Genomic DNA, 21,964 nt, shown 5'->3' with positions numbered 1-21,964 from the left:
GTTATTAAATATCATTACAGGTGGTTCGACGTTGAAATAATATCGAAATTTACAGACGAGTTCTAGTACTAGTGAACATCTGTTATAAGATCAAAGCACAAACCTTAAAATGAAAATTTGCAATTTCATTATCGAGAAAAACCCGAAAGAAAATATATAATTCGCATAAGTCGTTAAATTCATTTACATATTCCAATCAACAAACTGTGGAAGCTTTACACATATATAGTGAGGTTTATTATTTAATAGATAATACAATATATTAGAATTATATTGTAATTGCAAAGTTAATTCTATTAATTTCATCATGAAAGTACGAAAAAGAATTATTCGCACTAAAAACATACAACTATCAATTTTCAATACTATATTGTTAAAATACTAGCGTTTTTCATTCTTTCCGAAGTATTTATGTATAGCAGGAAATTTCTCGCTGTTATAGTCCGTGTCTGAAGCTAGACGTTTTCTAACTTCACTCCTAACCTCATCTTCAAAAACTCTTTCCAAGCTTTGAGAGCTATTTGCTTCTTTGCTCACTTCTAGAAAATCAACAAAGAAAAAAGACCTATGAACGGAACACCTTATAACATCCAAAGTACGCATATTAAATATGCGATTAATGACTTTGGCAAACGATACAACAACATACTGTCGACATCAATCCTAGGAGTCACTCCAGATTTTGTTATAGATCGTTTCAAAGTCGCCGAGACGCATTGATTATAAGGGGCTGGTTCGTTGGTTTGATACAGCTGGAATATAAAAATAGGACGTTTATTGAAGGCGAGAGAAAAATTTAACAAGGACAAGCAAAAAAGAAAACGTACTTTTCTACGTTTAGGTGGCATTCCATTAAGATAAGCATCGCTGAATGGAGACTGATGTGGAACACGTTGTTGACGTATGATATCTTCAGATATAACTGGTACCCATTCCTAAAAAAACACCAACAACATTTATCACTCCAAAGGTCAAAGTTCGTAAACAAAAGCTTTCCTAGAAATTGACCAGAAGATGACTGTCTTACTGCAGGAATCACTCTTTTCCAATTTTCATCAGTTTCCATGGAAACACATTCAGCTTCGGCTGAATGATTGGTTCGGCCGGAAGAATGAGGTTTGTTAGATGCATCATGGAAAGAAGTTGAACTTGACGATGAGCTTGTCATGGACGTCTGAAAAGAAATAATGCAGAGCTGATAATTTGAGATTAACGAACCTAATCGAGTTGTCTGTTAACAAATAATTAAACGCCTTACACGGGCGTTCCTTTCCATTGTTGGAGAATCAGTTTTCTTTGCATGAGATTTTCTTTTCTCTTTTCTGATGACGAAAGGCATGAGAGACGTTTCTCTAACGCTAATGTCATTACGAAAATCTTGCATGCTAGTCCACATGGTCTGCATTATCATTGCTTGCATGCTGGGATCTGGCAAACTTGACAGAGTTTGTGATGAGACCTTTGAAGATATCGAATGATAAAAACTATTAAGTTTTCAACGAAAACAGGAATAAATATGGCATTTCCTAAAGTAACATCTTCCTTCATTTTTGCAGTACTTTATGTAAGGAATACAGCAAGGATCATTTGACAACACAAACAACAGTATCTCTTACCAAATAACGTGTCATTGCTGTTTGCAAACCCGTTCGTCCATCTTCTAAACAATATTCTGTCAAAACAAACAATTCGGCGGCCATTCTCGACAGCAGAGCGGACATATCCGAAGTGTACACAGAATCCGGTTCTAAAAAAAGTTTTGAAAGTGGGCTGCTAGCATTGAAGTGCATTATAACTGGAAAGCTACAGCGCGCAAAAAAATTTGAATTCGGCAATTTAACCAGTCCCAGTCTTTAAATGCGCAGTCGAAAGAAAGTTCATTTATGATAGTCAGCTGAAATGCGTAGCTCTATCGGAGGTAAAACTTGGTTTCATGAAATTACAGGCGCGTTTAAATAAAGGCGGCTTTCCAATTTAGTTAAATGGTCTTTAGCACTGACCAACAATTAAATACATAATTCCCCACGATCCAAAGATGATTGTCACGAATTTCAGTAGATAGTAATAACAAAATCTGTTCAAACCTGTTGAATTCACCAATTCCAGCAACCTGCGAATTTTCGGCCGAAGATATGATAACAACGTTGAAGGTGCATCGATGTTTTCCTTCACATTACAAGACGCCTATCGTAGATGAAAATAAAAATCGTCAAAACATCCAAACTACTCCATGTTCCTACTCAAACACTCACAAAAAACGACTCCAAAATCTCCTTCGTTTCGTCTAAAATTTTTTCCGTGGCCCTCTGAAGGTTTTCAGGTGTTGGCTCTGCGGAGCCTAGAATGTCGTTTCGTAAAAATTCCCTCGTCATAGATCTTGACATCGCGATTGGATCACCACTTCCAGCTGATAAAAAAATCACACTTTCACATCGTAGAGCACAGCATCCAATCACGTGCAATATATTTGAATCAACAACACAATTACAGATGTAAACTAAACCTTACTTACACATTACTGTCATAAGGAGTTGTGTCATTGGAATGGTTGCAAATAAGCGTTGAAGATAACGAGATAAAGTAGCTGAGAAAAAATAATAAAATCATTTGTATATTTGCTCGGTTTGAGTGAATGTAAGAAACACGGAACGATAATCAAATACCTCGATTAGTAACATCTTCGTCTTCCGCTACAACAATTAGAAGCAAATATATTTACTTTTGATGGCAAATGGTAGAACTGAAATGCTAAAAATGTTTTGAATCATTTCACTTACATGAACTTCTAAATTGTTGTCTTTCATCAAGCGTTTCGGCCACATGGAACATAAAAGAATGAGTCGGTTCAGCAGTAACTGGTTGCTTAAATAAAAAATGTAAAGAGCATACTTTCATCACTACTGCATGTACAACAGTAGCTCTATTAATTGTTCAAACTTTTATTTCAACCCTAAGCAGGAAATTCAATATTTCACGCCTCAACTTGAAGACATCTAACTCACTTGCATTAGAACAAACGGGTTTCGCATATTTTCGTCATTCCCCGCGTTTTCTGTAGTTTGTCGCTCTGTGTTGCGTCGTTGATCATTAACGATTAAATCAGAAAAATCTATAACTTTAGAGATAAAAGGACTTTTTGATAACATTGAATACTCTTAATGCAAAAAAAAACAACATTAAGAAAACATTGCATAGAAAAATAACATTTTCTCGTTATGTCTATGGAAAATTGTTTTGACATTGGAGTCGGTTTCCAAATCTATAGTCAATTATGAAAGTTCAACACTTCCGAATTAGCTTGAATTGGAGTAATATGTTGAACACTTCTTAAACGGAAACAATATTTACAAATTTAACAAATTATGATAGATCGGATGTTATCTTTTAACACTGTACCTGGACCGCTTGTTGCGTGTGGTGTATTTTGATTCGTGTTCTGGGAAGCCTGCTCTGATCTCTGTGAAGCAACTGGAGCGGCCTGTCCACTTCGGGGGACAAGAGAGGCAAAATGAAAACTCTGGCAGGGTAACAATGGATCACGATGATCGACATTATTTGGCAGAAAGTTGAGTACAGAATTCCTTTGAGCATCAGCAGCTGCATGGCTGTTGTTGTGTGGAGGATTAACGTTGTTGCTAGGCGTGGAATTGGCGGTGTTACTTGGTGTGTGATTTACTGACGTAATCCCTTCTGTAGTTGGTTGATTTGTCGCGTCTAATGGTACGTTTTGTTGGCTGTCAGTAACGAAGGCAAGGCCAGAACCTGTGTTTTGGGAGGAAGTTTGAGAGGAAAAGCGAACGTTTTGAGCAGAAACTGCCCCAAAATCACCAAGTGGAATTGTGTTGAGAAGTGGAATTGGTTGTGAACCACGTGATGATGTACGAGGAGATGGCGTACTGTTGGTGGTGACAGTCGTAGCTCGTAGGCTTGGTTCTTCAACAATTGACGTGACAATATGAGCAATTGTTATGTTGCCAGAGGCAGGGTTGATCTGAATTGCAAAATTAGGCAGGTTTTGCAAGTTCACAGGTGCACCAATCAGAGAATTGACCTTTTAATAAACGCAAGATTATACAGTTGAGAATAAAGCAAATTCACTATGAATATAAATAATTCGATATACCTGTGGATTGGTAGCAGCATTACTGACAGGCCTTGATGTTGTTGATGAAGGTAAAGGAGTTGATGACGTCACCGGTACAGATGTTGATGACGTCAGTGGTACGGGAGTTGATGACGTCAATGGCGCAGACGTTGATGACGTCATTGGCGCAGGATTGGCAAATCCAACCCCCATTCCATTTGCTGGTCTAAACATTGGCCCCGGTCTAAACATAGATCCAGGTCGAAGGCCAAAACCAGGTCTGGGGGTCCTTAACATTCGCATACCCAAACCACTATTCCCTGGTCTAAGGCTCAGTCCAATTGGGATACCAGTTTGAATATTAGCAGGTCCATTGGACTGTGATTGACTGCTTGATGCTGTATTCCTAGCATTACCAACATAGAAAGGGACGGGAGACATTGCGGGTAATACATTCAGCTGTGGATCTGGTACTCGAAAGTTTGTAGTTATGTCAGACAATGCATGAAAAGCATGACTAAGACTGTGCATAACCTCTGCTGTTAAATCTGGCAACAGATCATCAGCACCTTGAAGCTAAAAAACAAAACCAAATAACAGATTTCTTTAATACTTTTCGGCATAACGAAAATTTCCTTTGATTGAATTACCTGTCTGTCTGTATGGGAACGAAGCAGTTCTTGGTAACGTATCAGATGGGGCCTCATTTCATCATTTAATTGCACAACTTGTTGCAATATATTAGCCAAATCTTCCAAAGAACTACATTGAAATACAACATTGTTGACATCTCTGATGTAACATTAGCAGAAATATATTAACATACTTTTCACTATTGCTTGGCACTCCATTTTCTGCGTTAGAATTTGTTTCATTTATATAATTACTTGATGGCAATCCATCATTCTACAAAAACAAACTTGTTTGGTCAATTTAAAAACTCACACACAAAGGAATGAGAATTTAAACAAACATGACACCTCTAGGCGTTGTATGATTCTAGAAACATTGTTGAGATGAGCCCTTGCAGGAGCAATCCTCGATTGACAATCATTCCTTGACTGAATTACAACATATAAATCAAACAAAATTCACTATAGACAGTCAAAAGTTTTAAAAAAAATACCATTACAGTTGAAAGATTAACATGAACATTGACTGACGATCCATCATCCTATAACATATTTACACAAAAAAACAGGAGTAAGTACAAATAATCAAAAAAAAACATTGTCAACTATTTTAAGATTTACCGAGGACGTAGTGCTAATGTTTGCTTGAGCACTTTCTGCTCCAATCTGTTGAACGATTCCTTGTACAATTTGCTATAAGACAACAACATTGATATTCGCTTCAGTATGTCTGGATACTGGTAACACCAATTAAATCTACTGATGTACCTGTGTCACCCCCATTACATCAACGGGCAAGGCAAAGGCTCCCATAATACCAGCAATATTCCCTGGCATACTGGTTGTGGATGTTGATCCTGTTGTTGTTTCAGTGCCTGAAAAAAGCAATAATTTCATCATAACTTTCATCAAAAAATTACCATGAATAGTAGAAATTTCTTCAATCATTCAAACAAAGAACTACATACTTTGGCCATTGGACCGTGTTCGTGGAGGCTGTCTTTCAACCAAGTGTACAACACAACCGCTAACCTCTAAAGTTAATTTATCATTTTGAAATTGCTTTTCATTACAAAAATTTCAAGGTGTTGAACACTAATGCATATATAACGAAACCACATGATTAAAAACAGTCAATAATACTCGGTAAGAAAGATAAATTCAAATCTAATGGCATGAATGAAGAAGGAGATGATAATTCAAAAACATTTTGTATATCCTATACACCCAGCAAGAAGAAATCAAACAAACATACATAATTCGTTTCTTTCTGGATATTTGATATAAAATTTCCTTTAGTTCTAAAGTATCAAGGTTGTCCCAGTTGGATTTTAGTGTTTGCATATGTTGAATCATCATAAAACACTAATATTAAGAATTGACATTGATATAGTAGCTTCAAAATTGTAATAATGCTGATACAAAATTATACAAACTAGTTTGAAATGGACTTAAATAGGTGTATTCTATGAAACAAACCAATTTTATTTCAATTTTTATTTGTTTCAAAAATGTGCATTTCAATAGCCACAAGCGTTTCTTCAACAAAGCAAATGTTTTGTTTTAGTATATTGTCGTGATTTTAGGGAGCCAAAACTTTTTTCCCAAACAGTAAAGAACTTATGTAGTTAATGCTTGGGATTTTGCTGTAAAGACAAAGATAAAATAAAAATATATCCTATGAGTTGGCCAGCCATGATGGTACGATATATTTACTTACTGTAGTCCTGCAGTTGCTTCTCGTCACTCAAAACTTTGCCTTGAAATATCAATCTTTGTTTTTCAATAGGGATTTTCTGGCAATTTCAAATGAACATTTAAGAAAGTTGATCTTTTTAAGACGACGCCAGTGTGAGCACGAAAGAACACGGGCATTGCAGCAAAAAACAATATATTTTATACAATCATACCATTTCTTCTGCGATTTTCGTCTTGAATTCTTTTACCGTGGTCTATGAAAATTTTCAAACGTTAAATAATAAGTTGAACGAGCCACATACAATGAATTAATAGTCCGCTTTTATAACGACGCCAAATTAGCAAGACTTACTTCTAAGGAAACATTGAAGGTTCTTGTTTGCGAATCAAGGGTTTTTACCGTGACCTCCATATCAATATTCATATCAATGAGACAACAAAGTCTTCAAAAAGCAGAACTTAGAAAAAAAATGACGTTTTTCTATTCAAACTGGAAAGAGGTTCTTCCCAGTGGTTCTTCCAAGGAAGCCTTATTACAGGCTTTATCTTTTTGCTTTACATCCGCGATATTCATAAGAATCGCTGCCGGTCACGAACGACTTCAACTCGGCAGTTTCCGGTACGGTACAGGTGCGAGGGGGAAATGAAGGTTATGGGGTAAGTCCCACCCAGTGGTAGGTCGGTATCTCATATGGGACATGCATAGGGATCATTTTAATTGAACAGCTCTGGAAAAAAATTCTGTTTTGAATGAAAGCAAAAATTTTGTTTGAATATTAAGTTTATCATTCTTCAAGCACTGATTTTTAACGGTCCCTTCGTTTTCTTTGATTAAAGTAGAATCTTCCATTCGTCGTTTATTGGTTTGTTTAAAAGATTTGTCATTTCACAGGAGACTACATTTGAAAAAGCCTTCATTTCGCCCCCCTCCATCACCTTCCCCAGTTTCAACGTCCATCAATAGAAGCAACAACTGCAATCTAGTTGCAGCTAAAAGCTATCATCTGCAACATATGTCTTGTTAACGTTATAGTTACTAAAAAAGTAACTAAGTTAGAACATAATTGCATTTCTACAATCCAACGATTTGCTCAGAAACTAGACCTATTCTTCATTATTTGTAGAATATCAGTAATATTACAAAAATAAGATAAACAACTCAATTATACATTTAAACGGTCTGACATCAAATCAGTTTCGGTAATTTGAATTATAAAGGCAATAAATTTTGCCAATCTAACAATATGATTTAAACAACATAATATTAATAAATAAACAATTGATTTTTTCTACAGTAAATATGCAGGACTGCATTGCTAGGTAAGACTAAAAGAATTTGGTCCTTGCAAACACGATTCAAAAGAGCAAAGCTCCATCAACACGGACGTTGGATCCAGTAAAATCAACAAAATCGCTTTCATTGTAAGTTATTGCAGGCTTCTCGGTTTCTTTATGCGTAATGGCAGATGATGAGGGGGACTGGGGTAAGATCTTATCGCTAAAGTCACGTGTTCTTTTTCCGTCTTCATAATCTCTTACAGCAGCAGGTGTATAGGATTCAAAAGACACGCCGTGTTCATAATCCCAATCTGACGTAGCTGCAGTTTCTGACTGATAATCATGGATAAAGACTTGCTCAAAGAACACGATTCTACGGTCATTCTAAAAACGAGAAAATTACAAATTGAAATACGTTCTAATGTTTCTTCCAAATACATAATTAAAGCCATTACGTCACCTTTCTGTTGTGTTTGAAACATGACTTTAACTTCACAGGTGCATGATCAAATACAACTTCAGGAATAGGGCCAACATCAACATCATCAATAGAAGAAACAGGTATAAATTCTCCATAAGTTTCGTGCTCGTTTAGAAAGTTGCCCGTATGGGATGATGTCATCATTGCAACATTGTCAACACTGGATACAGGAATCTCGTCAATTGACGTAACAGGGACATTATTTTGGGTATTTCCTGATGGTAGAGGTTTTTTCTGTCCTGCAACGTCTCCTTTGGAAGCATTTTGTGCATTTTGTAAATCCCAAGCTCGGTTGATTTTAGCAACTTGTGCTTTCCTATCCGGTTCATTTTTAATGATCAGTGTTTTGCCTGAAGATAACTTATTAACAACTCCAAGGTCAGCAGTGTTTGTCTTCTCTTTCAGTAAAATTGGATCTTTAGTGAGTTGCAACACAGCTAAAGGATCAACAACATTTAAACCTCTCCTTCTTGGCTTCTTACTTTTCGTTTCAATTGCTTTTTCCTCAGTTTGCACTGGTTTAATGACCTTGCTCACTTGTTTGTCTCGACTAATCTCTGTAAGGCAGTGGCTTAAGGGCTCATTACTATGCAAACCTGATTTTGATTGCTCACTCTCCTTAGCATAGCCATTTTTTTTTCTTCATATTCACCAATGGATTGTTCTTTATTTATGTAAGTCAATTCTGATGTTGCTGTTGACCTGCTTGCCCTCATTTGTTGTTTTTCATCAAATGAATGTTCATTAATGCCATCATAGATTGTTTCAGTTCTTTGTCCTGTGTCAACAATATCTTTGTGATAATTGCATACATCATTATGATTGTCACCAACAGTTTTTGATAAGTCCACAGGTGTTTCCTTATTGTAAGCAAAGTTTCCTTTACACCATCTTTCTGTTGATGATCACTTGACTGGTCAACAACAGGCATTGTTTGTTCACTTGAATTATTTACAGCAACACAGGTTTGGACCTTTTCTTTATTGTGATCAATTGGTAGTTCATTGCTTAAAGTTTGTACATCTGACTGATGGCCGGATTTTATGTTAAATTCTAGACATCCCTCTTCTTCTTCCACACTGGTCTGAGAAGCTCTTCTCAATTGTGTCATTTTCTCATGGATTCCATGTGATACATGGTGAAATGATGAAGCAACATCAGTGTCGCCACCCAGAGACTTCAGGGGACTGGGTGGAGACTTTGTAGGACTTACAGGAGACTTTAGGGGACTTACAGGAGACTTCAAAGTACTTGGTGGAGACTTTGTAAGACTTACAGGAGACTTCAAGGGGCTGGGTGGGCACTTTTTATAATTCAATGGAGCATGATGTTGCTGGAAGAGGTTTGGTTCCGAGTGATGTTTATAGAGAGCAGGTCTTTTATCCAAGACGGTCTCAAACTTCTTGAATCTTCCTGATGCAAGGGAATTATCACTGATTTTATGGTGTAGAGATGGTTTTGCTTTCCCACCAAACAAACCAAGTAATGTTTTCACACTTTGTATGTGTTCAACAGTATCATCATTTTCATCAACTACATAGTGGGATGTTGCAGGTTTCTTAACATCTTTCTTTATACTTGACCCGTAAGGCTTTGATATTTTCCCATTGGTTATTGAGTTTTGTTCTCGTTTCAATGATGATCTATTCCAATGGTTTTTGGCATAAGGTGATTTATAGGCTTTGGGAATTCCAGAAAAATCCGAACGTTGTGCAATAATGTTGGTGCCAACATTATTATTTGCTACATTTTCCTGTTGTCGTTGCCACATTTTCTTCGCAGTCGATGGATTTATATGCTCATTAACAACACCGCAAAATGGTTTGTCCAATCTACTGCTGTCATCACTAGGTTTTACACACGTCGCCGACTTATCAGACGCGTTTTCTGCGATGACAGAACCATTGACATAACCAATGTAACTTTTATCGTCATCCAAGCGTTGATTGTTTTGGGATTGGGAATTTTTTTCTTGCTCATTTTGATGGTAAATTCTTCTCCTGTCATTATTTCCTGGATTCGTTGTGTTTAAAATATTCGAACTTTCGGAATTTGTTTTTACAATATTAAGTTTTGCTTGCCTTCGCTTCAAAAGCTCTCGTTTCCATAATGGAATTTCAAATTCACTCATATTGACAATAAAAGAGTCTTACCGGCTTTTTGTGTACATTTCCAGTAGCAAAACTTAAAACAATATATTACCATATACTTTCAAGACAACATTGTACAATGTACAAACGTTCCAAAGTTTTCGTTGCCTTCAAAACAAACGAAGGTAATTTCAACGAAAAAATAATTATGAACTCAAAGAGATAGCCACAATAATATAACAACAAGATACCAATAAAGACACGTTCACGCTCATTTATTTACAGTCAAGCAGTATTTTTAAAGTTGTCAAAATTGTCTTTGCCAGAAGAGAAACGCGTCAAGACAAAAGAACGCTTCTTATTGGTCCAAACTGTCCCACTAAGTTTTAAAAATCGCTGTCATTGGTTGAAAGGGGAAAACTAAACACATGCAAATTGCTTTATGCAAACGAAAGAGGGGGAAGATTGCGGAAATTATTTACGAGATTGCCATAGCTGAATTATTTCAAGCAGTGCATTTTTAAATGGTTAATATTTTTCTGTCTCCAGAGCTTCTCGTTTCCGGAATAAATTCAAGTAATACTTAAAGCCAATTGAGGCCTCAAGAGACGACGACAATCAATTCATTAATCTCTATATATATATATGTGTGTTGTGCGTGTCAATTATTTCAATTATTCTAATAGGCTCGAATGCATATACAAATTAATTCAGCAATAATCAAAATAACTTACAATTTACATCGCTTCTATAAAGATTTTACAGCATATTATTGCCTAGAATTGTCCTATTTTTCCGAATGTCGATGAGTTTTTTTGTCCCTTTTGTCCTTTCTGGGACTTCTGTCCCTGTATCTATTATGAAATTTATATCGATCTTTACATTGATCTCTTTCACAATGTACTTGTCTTCCATCTGACTTGACTTCCTCCCTTTGCCTTCTTTTCTCAACATGATCCCTATGATCCCTATGATCCCTATATTCCCTTCTTTCTCTATGATCATCCCTACCCTTTTTGGAGCTCCTTTGATCACTACCTTTGATATCCCTCTCACTTCTATCCCATCTTTCCTTTTCATGTCCACTTCTACTCCTATCATACCCCTCTTCTCTGTCCCGTTTCCTGTGATCCTCAGCATCAGCATTATTGGATGTCTTAAATGGTTGGCTTCGATCAAAATGAATTACATTTTGAGGTCTGAAAAGACAAGATATTTGAATGTTTATACTATTTTCTTTCAAAGACAATAATACCTTTTGCAATTTAGAATAAGGAGAAACATTCACCCACAGTGGTCGTCTAAATGGTCTGTCAATTCCACCAAATCTTAGCTGACCAGACTCTTTTTTACCACCAAAGCCACCACCTTAGCCATTAATGAAACATCAAATATAATTAAAAGACAGTCAGGATATATTGACAGTAAGCTATGAATGCAACACATGGTTGATTACCAAAACGACGAGGTTTCCATCCTTCTAAATTTCTTTCACATTCAAAATCAACTAAGATCTGTCGTCCATTTATATTCATTTGGTGTGTTTCCTAAGAATATAAACAATTTCATAAACCAAATGAACACTAAACATTGTAAGATGTCAAGTATAAAACAACCCTTGCAGCATATAAAGCATCTTTTTTCTTCTTGTATTCAACAAAAGCATATCCTTTAGAAAAACCAGTTACTACAAATACACAATACTCCATTACTGTCATACATTAATCAACTCTATTATCTTATGGAATAATTTCATCTCACCAAAATCACGGATGAGCCGACATTTTTCAAGGTGTCCATACTTTTCAAATATCTTTTGAACTTCATCTACAACACAATCTTGTTAGTCTTGTAGAACAGACATGCATATATATTTTATTGATATACAATGATCAAACTTCACCTTCCCCAGTATCCTTGCTCAGACGAGCAACAAATAGGGTCTTGCTTTGATCCCCAGTCACATTTTTGTTTGGTCGATCTTAAGGCACAACAAGTAATAAGTGACAGCATGAAATTCGTCCAAAACCAATGACACAACACATACTAACATGTTGAAAGCATAGCCCTAATAACAGCTTTGTCATGTGGATAAACATCTGTGCCATCAATGCTCCCAGCGTACAATGGATGATAAAATGAAGCATGAGGTTGCCAGTCGTGGAATGTTGGCAGCTTGTAAGGTAATTTTACATCTTTATCACCCATTTCTGTTGACAATGACATATAATCTTTTTATCTTGCTATATCTACATGATAATTATTGAAGATCGGTATAAAACAAATGGAAGCACACATTCTATGAAACAAAATGGCGGATAAGAATCATAATACGAGGTCTTTTAAGACTAAGTCTTTTTCATAAAATGGAACCGATTGATGGGGGGTAAAAGATTATTTAACATATTCAATTATAAGATAACAAACTCGTGAACACATAAAATCTTTTAAGGGAAAAAGAAAAGCTACGTGTGGCCATTAAGGAAAGAGTTGCGAAAGAAGAGCGTGCTTATCGTCTTGTAGAAAAAATGGTTTTGATAAGCCACGTCGATAAAGATTTCTTACTGAACGCTGTTAGTCACTCGAAATTTGGATAGCATTTCTTTTCAAACGCATTATAACTCATTTGTTTTACTTTATTCAGGGAAAATACATAACAATTTCACAGTACAAAGATATTACTGAGGAAAGGGCAATTACAAAATACTGCGGTTATCCACTGTGTAATAGTCGTATTGCTCAGGTACTTTGATAAAATGAAGGATCTTCTTCATTCGAACGCGTCAATTGTGACATTTCGCTGTTTTCTGTAGGTTTTAAAGCAAAAATACAGCATATCCCTTCGAGAAAAGAAAGTCTTTGACATTACTGAACGAAAGGTCCTTCTTGGCTATAGTTTAAGTTAAAATGAGAAATTACAAACGCACGTTGTTTTATAAGGTTTTATTTTTTCCTTCTAGAATTTTTGCAGCAACTTTTGTTTTAAAGCGTCAAAATATTTTGAATCACAGCTTTCGTCTGAGCCAGTTTGGATGCGAGAAATGCGGTCAGTAAATTTCCATGTCAGCCGGTCAGGAAACCTTTGATCTGATTCATTCTTCATCTTTGTAGAAAATTTCCAGACCTGTTGCTGTTAAGTGATAGTAAACGGCCTCAAACTACGTAAGTTCGTGGTTACATGAAGTAACTTGAAAATATTTGTAAATGTAGTTATTTGAGATTAATTTCTACTGTTGTGTAGCATTTCAGGATCGGGTAGCGAGGTTTTCATAAAGGATGGCGTCAATATAGCACACACAACCAATAGAGAAGTTGTTGAGGATGACGAAATACGTAAAACAGAAACTTACAGCAAACAAGAAAAAGAAAAAGATAAGAATAAAGACAACACAGAACATGTAGACAATGAAAATAAAAACAGAAATTACTACGACAAAATACACAGTAATATACATTTTGACAACAGTGAATTGGGATGTATTATGGAGAAAATGCAAGTTCAAATTGATTTGGATTTTGATTTATCTGATTCTGATGACGTTAGTGATATAACAGATAGTGATCGTCTTGATCATTTTCGCAATAACACCGATGATGAAAAAACAAAGGAAGCAATAGTTACGATTGATTGCATCAGAAACGATGAACCATTTCAAAGCGAGAATACCATTCTAAGTAAGGAGAAGTGCGAAGTACCGATCGAAATCCACTTGAAAAAACTTCAAAATATCTTATCGGAGTGGTGCAGCATAAAGACCAAAGACTACTTGAGATATTCGCTCAAAATTAAACAAAACTTGCACAAGTTCGAAAAATTTGACGAAACTTTCAAAGACGAAGGAAGAAGAAGCGACGCAGTTGCTGTGATAATTCCATCTATTGATTGGAAAAGTCAAATGGAAATTCGTGGAAAGATCGTCTTGGACAAGATTACTAAGGCGTAAAGAATAAAAATATTTGACATTGTGCATAATAACCCGAAATTGCCTGCAAGAGATTATAAATTATTATTATATGGACATTCATTCAAAGCAATTATGTGGACAGATGTGTAGCTACGTTGTAAATATTTTTTCTTCTTTCTTGATTATAGTATATCTCCGATGTTGTCAGAATTGCGCCTTACACATGCTGACGTATCGTCTCAATTGGCAGGTTTACTGAAGACATTCAGGTTATCATGTCTTGGTCATGACATGTGTTAGACGTGGATTGACTGCTCTATCGTTTTCTATTTTAGGTTCACGAGCAAAAACATTGTATTAAAGCCAAAGGAGTGGACATTAGTGGCCCTAATCCTTCTTTTTGTGTAAGTCATAAGTTAACGCTTTTAAAGAGAACATTTGCATCAATATATAGCTCTAACTTTCCCTCGTTAGATTGATAAAGTTTGACAAGAACTTGCAAGATATTTTATTGGATCAGCAGGCAATTCTGTATTCCTTGATCTCGAGGACGATTGGCGATGGAAGAAGTTTAGAATGTTTTATGGATGTGTTTAATGTAGATAAAGATAATATTGATGCTAAGACACAAGAGGGGTTTAATATGGAGGAACTAGATTGAAAATTGCCAGTGTATATTCAATAAACATTACAATTCAAATTGCGTGATTGCTTTTTAATTGCAACATTTATCCCATTTAATTAGAGGTCGTTTGAGATTGAAACTTTGTCACATTAAAAAAGTGATCTCAAAATCAAAGTTTAATACTACGAATTCATATCGAGACATCAACTTTAACTCTCCAGCCACATGACAAAATATGAATGGTTTCACTAACTATTATACGTGAAACTATAAATAATGTCCGCAATTAGAATTTTATTGAAACAAGCGTCTCTGCCTGTGCGCTCATTTTAATATTTCTATATTAAAAATCTCGTCTTCTCTGCGTCGCTACTCCTGCTGTGATTTTTGAGACATATTTTGTGTACGAGAAACCGCATTTTAAACGTGCTTTTCACGCATCAAAAATTCAAGTCATGTTTCAATAATTACTCATCTTCAACAGGGAGACACCACATAAACATTTGATAATAACATAACTGTCAACTGTTTCAAAAATCGACAACTCCCCATTTTCTCATTGTTGATATAAAATGCAAAATTTAATGTTGCAATCAACGTCAAATTATTATCTGCGACATTATCATGATATATACTAATCAAAGCATGATTGATTCAACAAACACGAGACACCTCCAATGACTATCTATAAATCATCCACACGACATATTTCTATGGATATTTTTCTGTTCTGTCATTTCAAAACTTTACCACATAAAACGTTTAAGGTAATAAGAATAAATTATTATTCTTAGAAATATATTTTGTCTTTAATAGTGCAGTGATACATTAATGAAAAGAAAAACTCGGTTGAAAAAAGTTTGGACAGCAAATCAGAAAAAGAGCTAAAGTCAACTTTAAGTATCTTAAAGAAAATAAACCATGAAACAAACATCCTGCATATATATGTAAATACTCTTCCTTATATACTATTAGACGTTTTGTTTGTAATATAAGTTGCAACTTTTCCAGACTTCAGTTCAAGCTTACTATGTGCTATCAATGATAAGAAGTGTTCCGGACAAAAAGTTATCTTTAAGGATTCCATACAGCGTCTTAAAGCATTACGCCACGATGCAAGCATGGCGCATTCTTTGAACTTTTATCCAGCAGATGGGCTGCCTTAGACAAAGTACTTTTGACAGTAGCTACGACTGCGCACAACAGTTGAAACATTTTGTGTTGCTTAACTCCAAGGGAGTAAGTTTATTTGAGTAATTAAACGACAATAAAAAATTCGCTGTTTGCATGTCTTATATAGCTTTATTACAAGCATATAACGCGCGTGATGTAAAATCAGTAAAAATTCATTTCATTTGCCTTGCATATTTATTTTGATTATAATTCTCATTGGACGTTGGAATCATAGAAATTGTTTTCGAATTAGAATGGTTAGCTTTTTGCTTGTTTTCTAACATGGATATTTAACAAATACTTTTCCCTTATTGTAACTGGTCTGTCTTCACCAATTTCCAATCTTATCAAATGTTTTTTTTGTTCCATTTGAAGCTAATCTGTGTGGATTTTAGTGGTAAATGGTGGTCATTTTAAGGAATTTTGTCGAGAACTATGAAATACACACAGCTATTCGAAAACTAATTTTAACTATCGTCGGCAATTATTAGTTTTCTCTTGATCAAATAAACTTCAGAGACAGCCCATAATGCAACATTGTAGAGCTAAACATTGACATCACGTCGACTTGGTATCAATACAGGATGTTTCAAGTGCATGACTGTTTTCAGCCATCAGGATGTGTCAACCATGCAAATATTTTCAGCAAAATATAATTTATATTATACATTAATGGCATTGTCGCTACTCCCAGTCGAATCGTTGATAAGGTTGAAAAAACGTGTACTGGCAATTTGCTTGGACTAAATTGTTCTTTGCGAGGTCTATTGTCTCAAATACAAGCCGTTTCCAGCTGCTTAGTGCTCAAGTATAACTCTTATATGGTAATTAAGGTTAGCTAAATTGAGGCAGAGAGAATAAGTAAATTAACCACTCGCGTCCGATTTGCCATTCTAGTCTTGCACATATTGACGCATGTTTGTATGAAGGTTTGAGATCTGTCTCGCAAGTCAAATACAGTCAATATGCCTCGTTCATTTTTGGTGAAAAATCGTCCAACTAATCTTACGCACTACATGGAAAAGACAGAAATAGCCGAATCCTTTCAAATCGAAGTTCCCGACAAGGAAGGTGAGATTTTGCAGGCAAAAAATTAGTTCTCCAAGGCTGACGAGGACGTATAAAAACACTAGCCAAAAACAAAGGAAAATTTCTCTTCGATTTTGTCTCAGACGCCAAGTGTTCATGGTTCAATCCTATTTTCATTTTAAACAAATTCGTTTGTTTGTTCTCTTTCTAAATGAAACATATTCCTCAAACTATAATCCCGGTATGTTTTCACTGTAAAGTTCATCACTTTTTTTAGCCGAACACTATCTCTAAAATCTAGGAAAGTGCGCCTGTATGTTTAGAGCTTTGTCTTATTGAGTTCCTACACGGTAATGATGCAACTTTTTCGCTAACTAATTTCTCACAAATATGTACATGATGAAACGGGCTCAGAAGAGAAAATGCTCTTACTAAGCATTTCATTTGACTATTATATAAAACTATAAGTAGTGTATAAGCAAAAACTAGCTGGTATCAGGTAAAAATTTAATTAGTAATATGACAATGTGTGTAGCAGTAAAGTGGTCTTGATGAATACATCGCGTGTGCTTAAACTGGGCGTCTATTCCTTCCCCGTTTAAAACATCCTCTAAAATGTTTCTTTCAAGACACGTATACAATAAATTTTTCAACGGGAAGGAGTGCGAGCAATTCATAAAAAATTTAAATAAAGTACATCAGATTTGAAGTTAAATCTGGCTACAGAAACTACGCATAGAAATCTGTCGAAATTTGTGCTTTTGATTTCGTGACTGGGTTGCCATCGTAATTAGCAGGACACAAAGTGCGCAAGCGTGTGGCAAGCTGGCTCCATACGTTGCCATAAATGGACAAAACTTGAAAAAAAGACTTGAATAGTCGACTGATGTTCTTTTAGTTTCGCAAATTTACCGCATCAATGAAGTTTAGCTTGCGTTCAAAAACATCGTTACAGACAAAATGAAAGGCGGATTATGAAAAAGAGTCAACATTTCAAGTAACACGAAGCTCATTTTCAAGTTATAGGATGTTTATACCTTATCGCGTTCTTCAAATCTTAACTCGGATTTATAGTTGTAATTTTAGTCAAACAGAGGTTTATCCTTGTTGATGTTATCCGACAGTTATCACGCTAAAACATTTATTTTAGTAAACGCATTTTGTCCAACAGTGAGTAGGAGGATTTTATACATAGTCTGATGAAAGCTTCTCGAAAACTTAGCTAGAAAAATTGAAAGACAAAATTTTCAATCTTTCGGCAATTCGTGTATAATATAAGAGAACTATATCGTCCGTCTGTGGAACCGTATACGAACAACATTTAAGCAATTATTTATAATATCGTCAGAGATTATTTTTATTTTACTTGGGCAACAATTCATGGATAGATAGATCACTTTTACGATAGCAGTGTAAACGCCTTCGCTATAGAAGACTGCTCTTATTAATGTCAAGAACTGACTTTTAGGCTCAATAACACAATTAAAATCAAAAACATAATACAGCATTTCAATACGTGCGCATGTGCTCAATGCTCACCCTACACAAAGGTCCTTCAGGTGCCCATCTTAAGTGTTACGTTGTAGCTATGAAAAAGTCACATTATGGCAAAATGGACATATGTCTAGGATATAGAATAGCTCTCAATGCACGCAATCGTTTGAGCATATGTCATTATGAAAACAGGAGGAGGCAGAAAAGAAGAAAATAAGCTTTTTGAAGTTTCGACAGAAAACGAAAAAGCAAAAGAGGAAGGACAATCCTCAGAAAGACCCTTCGATATAAAGAACTTAATTCAAACCGACGACAGACAAACGAAAGATCTTTTCGCCTGTCAATCGAGAACAGAAAACGAAAATCTTACAGAAGGAAGGGTGGTGGCCTCAAAATTCCATCCGCCTAGTTATTACGAGCATAAAGGTAAAAAAAATTAATTAGTTACAGAAAGTGAGCCGTAAAGCAAGAATTTCATACGTTTTCACTGATATTGCAGAGAGCGTTCCATGCCAAAGGTCTCATAATGCACAACATCCCTACTTTAATCCTCACTATCCCAATACCGTCCCTACATACCACCTATCTTATCATCGATTCCCTCTTATCCTCTATCCTCCCACACATCATTCACTTCATACCGATGTATACAGATCACCACCTTGGGGATCAAGTCATGGATCCTTACCATCAACACAGAGCTTCACCGGTGCAATCTCGCGTGAAAAATCTGTAAAAAAATCAGTGAAACCCGAAGCGAAAGGAAACGAGGTGGTGAATACCTATGAATGTGTCAAATGTCATAAAGTCTTTGCAACACCTCATGGTTTAGAGGTGCACGTTCGTCGTTCTCATTCGGGAAAACGACCATTTGAATGTGATATGTGCGAGAAAACTTTTGGTCATTCTGTAAGTCTTGAACAACATAAAGCCATACACAGAAATGAGAAAGTTTTTGAATGTAAACAATGCAATAAAACATTCAAAAGATCCTCAACACTATCCACTCATATGTTGATCCATTCTGACACGCGCCCGTTTCCCTGCGAGTATTGTGGCAAGCGGTTTCATCAGAAGAGCGACATGAAGAAACATACGTATATTCATACAGGGGAAAAGCCTCATGTTTGTCGAGAATGTGGGAAAGCGTTCAGTCAATCCTCAAATCTCATCACTCACAGTCGTAAACACACAGGCCACAAACCTTTTGTTTGCAATATTTGTTCAAGAGCATTTTATAGAAAGGTTGATTTAAGGCGACATTCCGTCACTCATGGATCGTGTTTAATGTGAGATCTTTGAAAAATGATGTTTGGTGTATCATCAACATAAAATACATAACAAACAAAACAGTTATAGAAGCAAAAAACGAAACTTCATTTATGAGTTTAATAACAAATTACAAAATCGCTACTTCTTAAATCGAATGAACAGTTTTTGATAAGTTGGTGAATCATGTTATTTTGGTGTCATCATTCTCTTAAATTCTAGAGGAGAAAAATAAGAACTTTACGATATCATACAGACGATTTTAAGTGTACATATTTATCGCCAGAAACAAACTATAATAAATATTGAAACAACGCGATAAACTGGACAATGCATAACAAATTGATAACAGAAATCATAAATCAATATTTCATATAATGTAATTTATGGAAAGTTAATGAAACGGTAATTTATGGAAAAATTTATGAAAAAGCCAAAGTTTTACTCACCTTCAAAACTAACTTTGCCATCCTTATTTATGTCTGCATTTCGTATCATAGAATCGATTTCAACTTCGCTAAGATTTTCTCCGACCTTCTTCATGGCTAATACCAATTCATTCCTTGAAATATACCCATCTCCATTCTCGTCAAATGAATCAAACGCTTCTCGCACTTCTTTATAGTTTACAGAATTATCGCTCTTTAAAAACGTTCCAAACTCATCGATTGTTAAAACGCCATTTTCTAAAAAGACAGAACGTAAGAGGTCATAAAGATGTTTATAACTTGTGAAACTCTCTGCAAAGACGCATCTTATTATCCTAGTAATTTAGTAAAGTATATAATCATCACACAAATGCGTAAGAAGACTTCTGGTCTATTTTTCTTTTCACTAGTCTTCATTTTCTTGAGATAAAAATATTTGTCAAAAACATAAAAACTTTGAAAATTTTATCAGCCAGTACTGACTGCCGTCACACGCAATTTATGGTAATTTATATCATACTAAAATCACAAATACCATCTTTGTCGTGAGTTGATAATAAGCTTTTAACCACTTCTTCTGAAACATCGTGTCCAGCAAGTTTCATCGCTTCCCTCAACTCGCTCACTGATATTGTACCATCTTTGTTTTTATCAAACAAATCAAACGCCTCCTGCACTTCTGCAATAAAAATTGACCAATAATAGGTTTAAATAACGCGAGGATAATTGAAAAATTGACCCATACTTACCTTTGACTATCGTTGCCTAGAGAAAAATGAACAAAGACCCGTCACACACTGTAATTTTTGCATTATAATTAACTTAATATTATTCGAATTTGAACAGTAACAATTTAGGTAACGTAAACTTAGAGATATATTTATGAACGTCTCCTACTTGGGCGAAAACTACCGTATTTTATGGAGGAAATCGATAATCAATTCATCAAAAATTGTGTTGTAAAAGAATAAAGGTAGATATTTGACAGTACGTAAACATCGACTCCTGACTATATATTTGACAAAGCCAGCAAGTAACGAGCTTTGCTGCAGGTATTTTGGATAAAAATGACAAGTTATAAGAAAATAGATAGCATAAGGAATAACTATGATAGTGGTTCGAATTAATGAAACTTACCATGTTTCAAGGATGTCAAAAATCTTTCTTGCGTTTGCTGTAAAACTCATTCAGATATTCACAGTAGACAAAATGAAAATATTTCATAAGCAATACGATACTTCCGTCGACACGACACGCATTTTTTGAATAAATACATAAAATTAGTCGTGGATATTGCGTATTATTTACTCGCACTCGATGGACCGTCCAACTTTTAATAATAAAAATACATCGCATTTTATTTACTACGCCAAAACGAAGATGTATCAAAAGTAGAATTTTTTCATGATCAATTAACTTCTTTTGATAACAAGCAATTATTTTTTAAGTTAGTTTTCCCCTAAAGCAACTTACTGCGCTGACTTTATTCATTCAATCAAAACTAGTAAAACTGTTCATTAAGTGTTAAGAATTACTCAGAAGCATTGAAATCACTCTAGCTATGACTATTTCCAACACAGCCATTAGCAACCTGAAACCCCGAATTCCTTTTATCGCTAGTCGCTAATATAATTGACCGATTGATTTTCAGCATGATCAACATTATTTCAACTTAATATGTGAGTTCAATTAAAGTTTCTCCATTCCAACGAAGCATAACGTATGATTGTTCTACCTTTGTAATTGTTCGGAACTATAGGATATTGTTGTAAATAGGT

The 21,964-nt window shown here is 35.3% G+C and overlaps 5 protein-coding genes across 7 annotated transcripts; 2 read left to right on the top strand and 3 right to left on the bottom strand.

Annotated features, from left to right (window-relative positions):
- Positions 1-123: 123 nt before the first annotated feature.
- On the bottom strand, positions 124-7,008 carry LOC124438497 (large proline-rich protein BAG6-like). Of its 2 annotated transcripts, none has more exons than XM_046988654.1 (24): positions 6,767-7,008; positions 6,627-6,668; positions 6,437-6,512; positions 5,685-5,750; positions 5,485-5,591; positions 5,338-5,409; positions 5,211-5,258; positions 5,065-5,145; positions 4,911-4,990; positions 4,735-4,846; positions 4,124-4,660; positions 3,397-4,051; positions 3,003-3,115; positions 2,778-2,862; positions 2,664-2,690; positions 2,513-2,584; positions 2,253-2,407; positions 2,085-2,184; positions 1,617-1,747; positions 1,259-1,459; positions 1,028-1,174; positions 828-935; positions 650-752; positions 124-539 (listed from the first exon to the last, which is right to left on the bottom strand). In XM_046988654.1, exons 1-24 carry the CDS (start codon positions 6,836-6,838, stop codon positions 382-384), a joined length of 3,348 nt encoding a protein of 1,115 aa, XP_046844610.1. In that variant the 5' UTR covers positions 6,839-7,008; the 3' UTR covers positions 124-381. The 2 variants fall into 2 exon arrangements, with proteins under 2 accessions (XP_046844610.1, XP_046844611.1); XM_046988655.1 differs by having other exon boundaries at positions 5,217-5,258.
- A 3,910-nt stretch (positions 7,009-10,918) lies between these two features.
- LOC124438507 (U11/U12 small nuclear ribonucleoprotein 35 kDa protein-like) lies at positions 10,919-12,532 on the bottom strand. Of its 2 annotated transcripts, none has more exons than XM_046988665.1 (7): positions 12,315-12,532; positions 12,167-12,244; positions 12,025-12,090; positions 11,880-11,950; positions 11,720-11,810; positions 11,556-11,631; positions 10,919-11,462 (listed from the first exon to the last, which is right to left on the bottom strand). In XM_046988665.1, the coding sequence occupies exons 1-7, from the start codon at positions 12,487-12,489 to the stop codon at positions 11,051-11,053; spliced, it is 969 nt and encodes a 322-aa protein (XP_046844621.1). In that variant the 5' UTR covers positions 12,490-12,532; the 3' UTR covers positions 10,919-11,050. The 2 variants fall into 2 exon arrangements, with proteins under 2 accessions (XP_046844621.1, XP_046844622.1); XM_046988666.1 differs by having other exon boundaries at positions 11,310-11,462; positions 11,552-11,631.
- A 44-nt stretch (positions 12,533-12,576) lies between these two features.
- On the top strand, positions 12,577-14,868 carry LOC124438502 (putative RNA polymerase II subunit B1 CTD phosphatase rpap2). The gene is made up of 10 exons (XM_046988659.1): positions 12,577-12,649; positions 12,716-12,836; positions 12,908-13,006; positions 13,077-13,142; positions 13,224-13,309; positions 13,375-13,425; positions 13,505-14,203; positions 14,357-14,437; positions 14,504-14,572; positions 14,643-14,868. The coding sequence occupies exons 1-10, from the start codon at positions 12,630-12,632 to the stop codon at positions 14,827-14,829; spliced, it is 1,479 nt and encodes a 492-aa protein (XP_046844615.1). The 5' UTR covers positions 12,577-12,629; the 3' UTR covers positions 14,830-14,868.
- A 1,932-nt stretch (positions 14,869-16,800) lies between these two features.
- LOC124438504 (zinc finger protein 32-like) lies at positions 16,801-20,183 on the top strand. The gene is made up of 3 exons (XM_046988662.1): positions 16,801-17,037; positions 18,682-18,915; positions 18,989-20,183. Exons 1-3 carry the CDS (start codon positions 16,932-16,934, stop codon positions 19,780-19,782), a joined length of 1,134 nt encoding a protein of 377 aa, XP_046844618.1. The 5' UTR covers positions 16,801-16,931; the 3' UTR covers positions 19,783-20,183.
- LOC124438512 (calmodulin-4-like) lies at positions 19,843-21,421 on the bottom strand. The gene is made up of 5 exons (XM_046988672.1): positions 21,324-21,421; positions 20,936-20,951; positions 20,722-20,865; positions 20,208-20,444; positions 19,843-19,976 (listed from the first exon to the last, which is right to left on the bottom strand). The coding sequence occupies exons 1-5, from the start codon at positions 21,324-21,326 to the stop codon at positions 19,948-19,950; spliced, it is 429 nt and encodes a 142-aa protein (XP_046844628.1). The 5' UTR covers positions 21,327-21,421; the 3' UTR covers positions 19,843-19,947.
- Positions 21,422-21,964: the final 543 nt, after the last annotated feature.

The sequence above is a fragment of the Xenia sp. Carnegie-2017 genome, unplaced genomic scaffold (assembly GCF_021976095.1).
Source record: "Xenia sp. Carnegie-2017 unplaced genomic scaffold, XeniaSp_v1 HiC_scaffold_19, whole genome shotgun sequence".
NCBI lineage: Eukaryota > Metazoa > Cnidaria > Anthozoa > Malacalcyonacea > Xeniidae > Xenia > Xenia sp. Carnegie-2017.
This window is presented reverse-complemented; position numbering and strand designations above follow the sequence as displayed.

Bases quoted from the DNA above. Each gene is read 5' to 3' on its own strand.
- LOC124438497 (XM_046988654.1), bottom strand. From the start codon at position 6,838: ATGAATATTGATATGGAGGTCACGGTAAAAACCCTTGATTCGCAAACA. The intron at 6,513-6,626 runs GTATGATTGTAT...TGAAATTGCCAG, and splicing joins CGAAAATCGCAGAAGAAATG to AAAATCCCTATTGAAAAACA. The intron at 2,585-2,663 runs GTATTTGATTAT...ATTTTTTCTCAG, and splicing joins CGAAGATGTTACTAATCGAG to CTACTTTATCTCGTTATCTT.
- LOC124438507 (XM_046988665.1), bottom strand. From the start codon at position 12,489: ATGTCATTGTCAACAGAAATGGGTGATAAAGATGTAAAATTACCTTAC. The intron at 11,951-12,024 runs GTGAGATGAAAT...GTGTATTTGTAG, and splicing joins TCGGCTCATCCGTGATTTTG to TAACTGGTTTTTCTAAAGGA. The intron at 11,811-11,879 runs GTTGTTTTATAC...TTATATTCTTAG, and splicing joins ATGCTTTATATGCTGCAAGG to GAAACACACCAAATGAATAT.
- LOC124438504 (XM_046988662.1), top strand. From the start codon at position 16,932: ATGCCTCGTTCATTTTTGGTGAAAAATCGTCCAACTAATCTTACGCAC. The intron at 17,038-18,681 runs GTGAGATTTTGC...TTATGAAAACAG, and splicing joins CGAAGTTCCCGACAAGGAAG to GAGGAGGCAGAAAAGAAGAA. The intron at 18,916-18,988 runs GTAAAAAAAATT...CTGATATTGCAG, and splicing joins TAGTTATTACGAGCATAAAG to AGAGCGTTCCATGCCAAAGG.
- LOC124438512 (XM_046988672.1), bottom strand. The intron at 20,445-20,721 runs GTATTTGTGATT...CTGTCTTTTTAG, and splicing joins ATCAACTCACGACAAAGATG to AAAATGGCGTTTTAACAATC. The intron at 19,977-20,207 runs GTGAGTAAAACT...TTTCTCCTCTAG, and splicing joins TGGCAAAGTTAGTTTTGAAG to AATTTAAGAGAATGATGACA.
- LOC124438502 (XM_046988659.1), top strand. From the start codon at position 12,630: ATGGAACCGATTGATGGGGG. The intron at 12,837-12,907 runs GTTAGTCACTCG...TACTTTATTCAG, and splicing joins AAGATTTCTTACTGAACGCT to GGAAAATACATAACAATTTC. The intron at 14,573-14,642 runs GTAAGTCATAAG...TTCCCTCGTTAG, and splicing joins GCCCTAATCCTTCTTTTTGT to ATTGATAAAGTTTGACAAGA.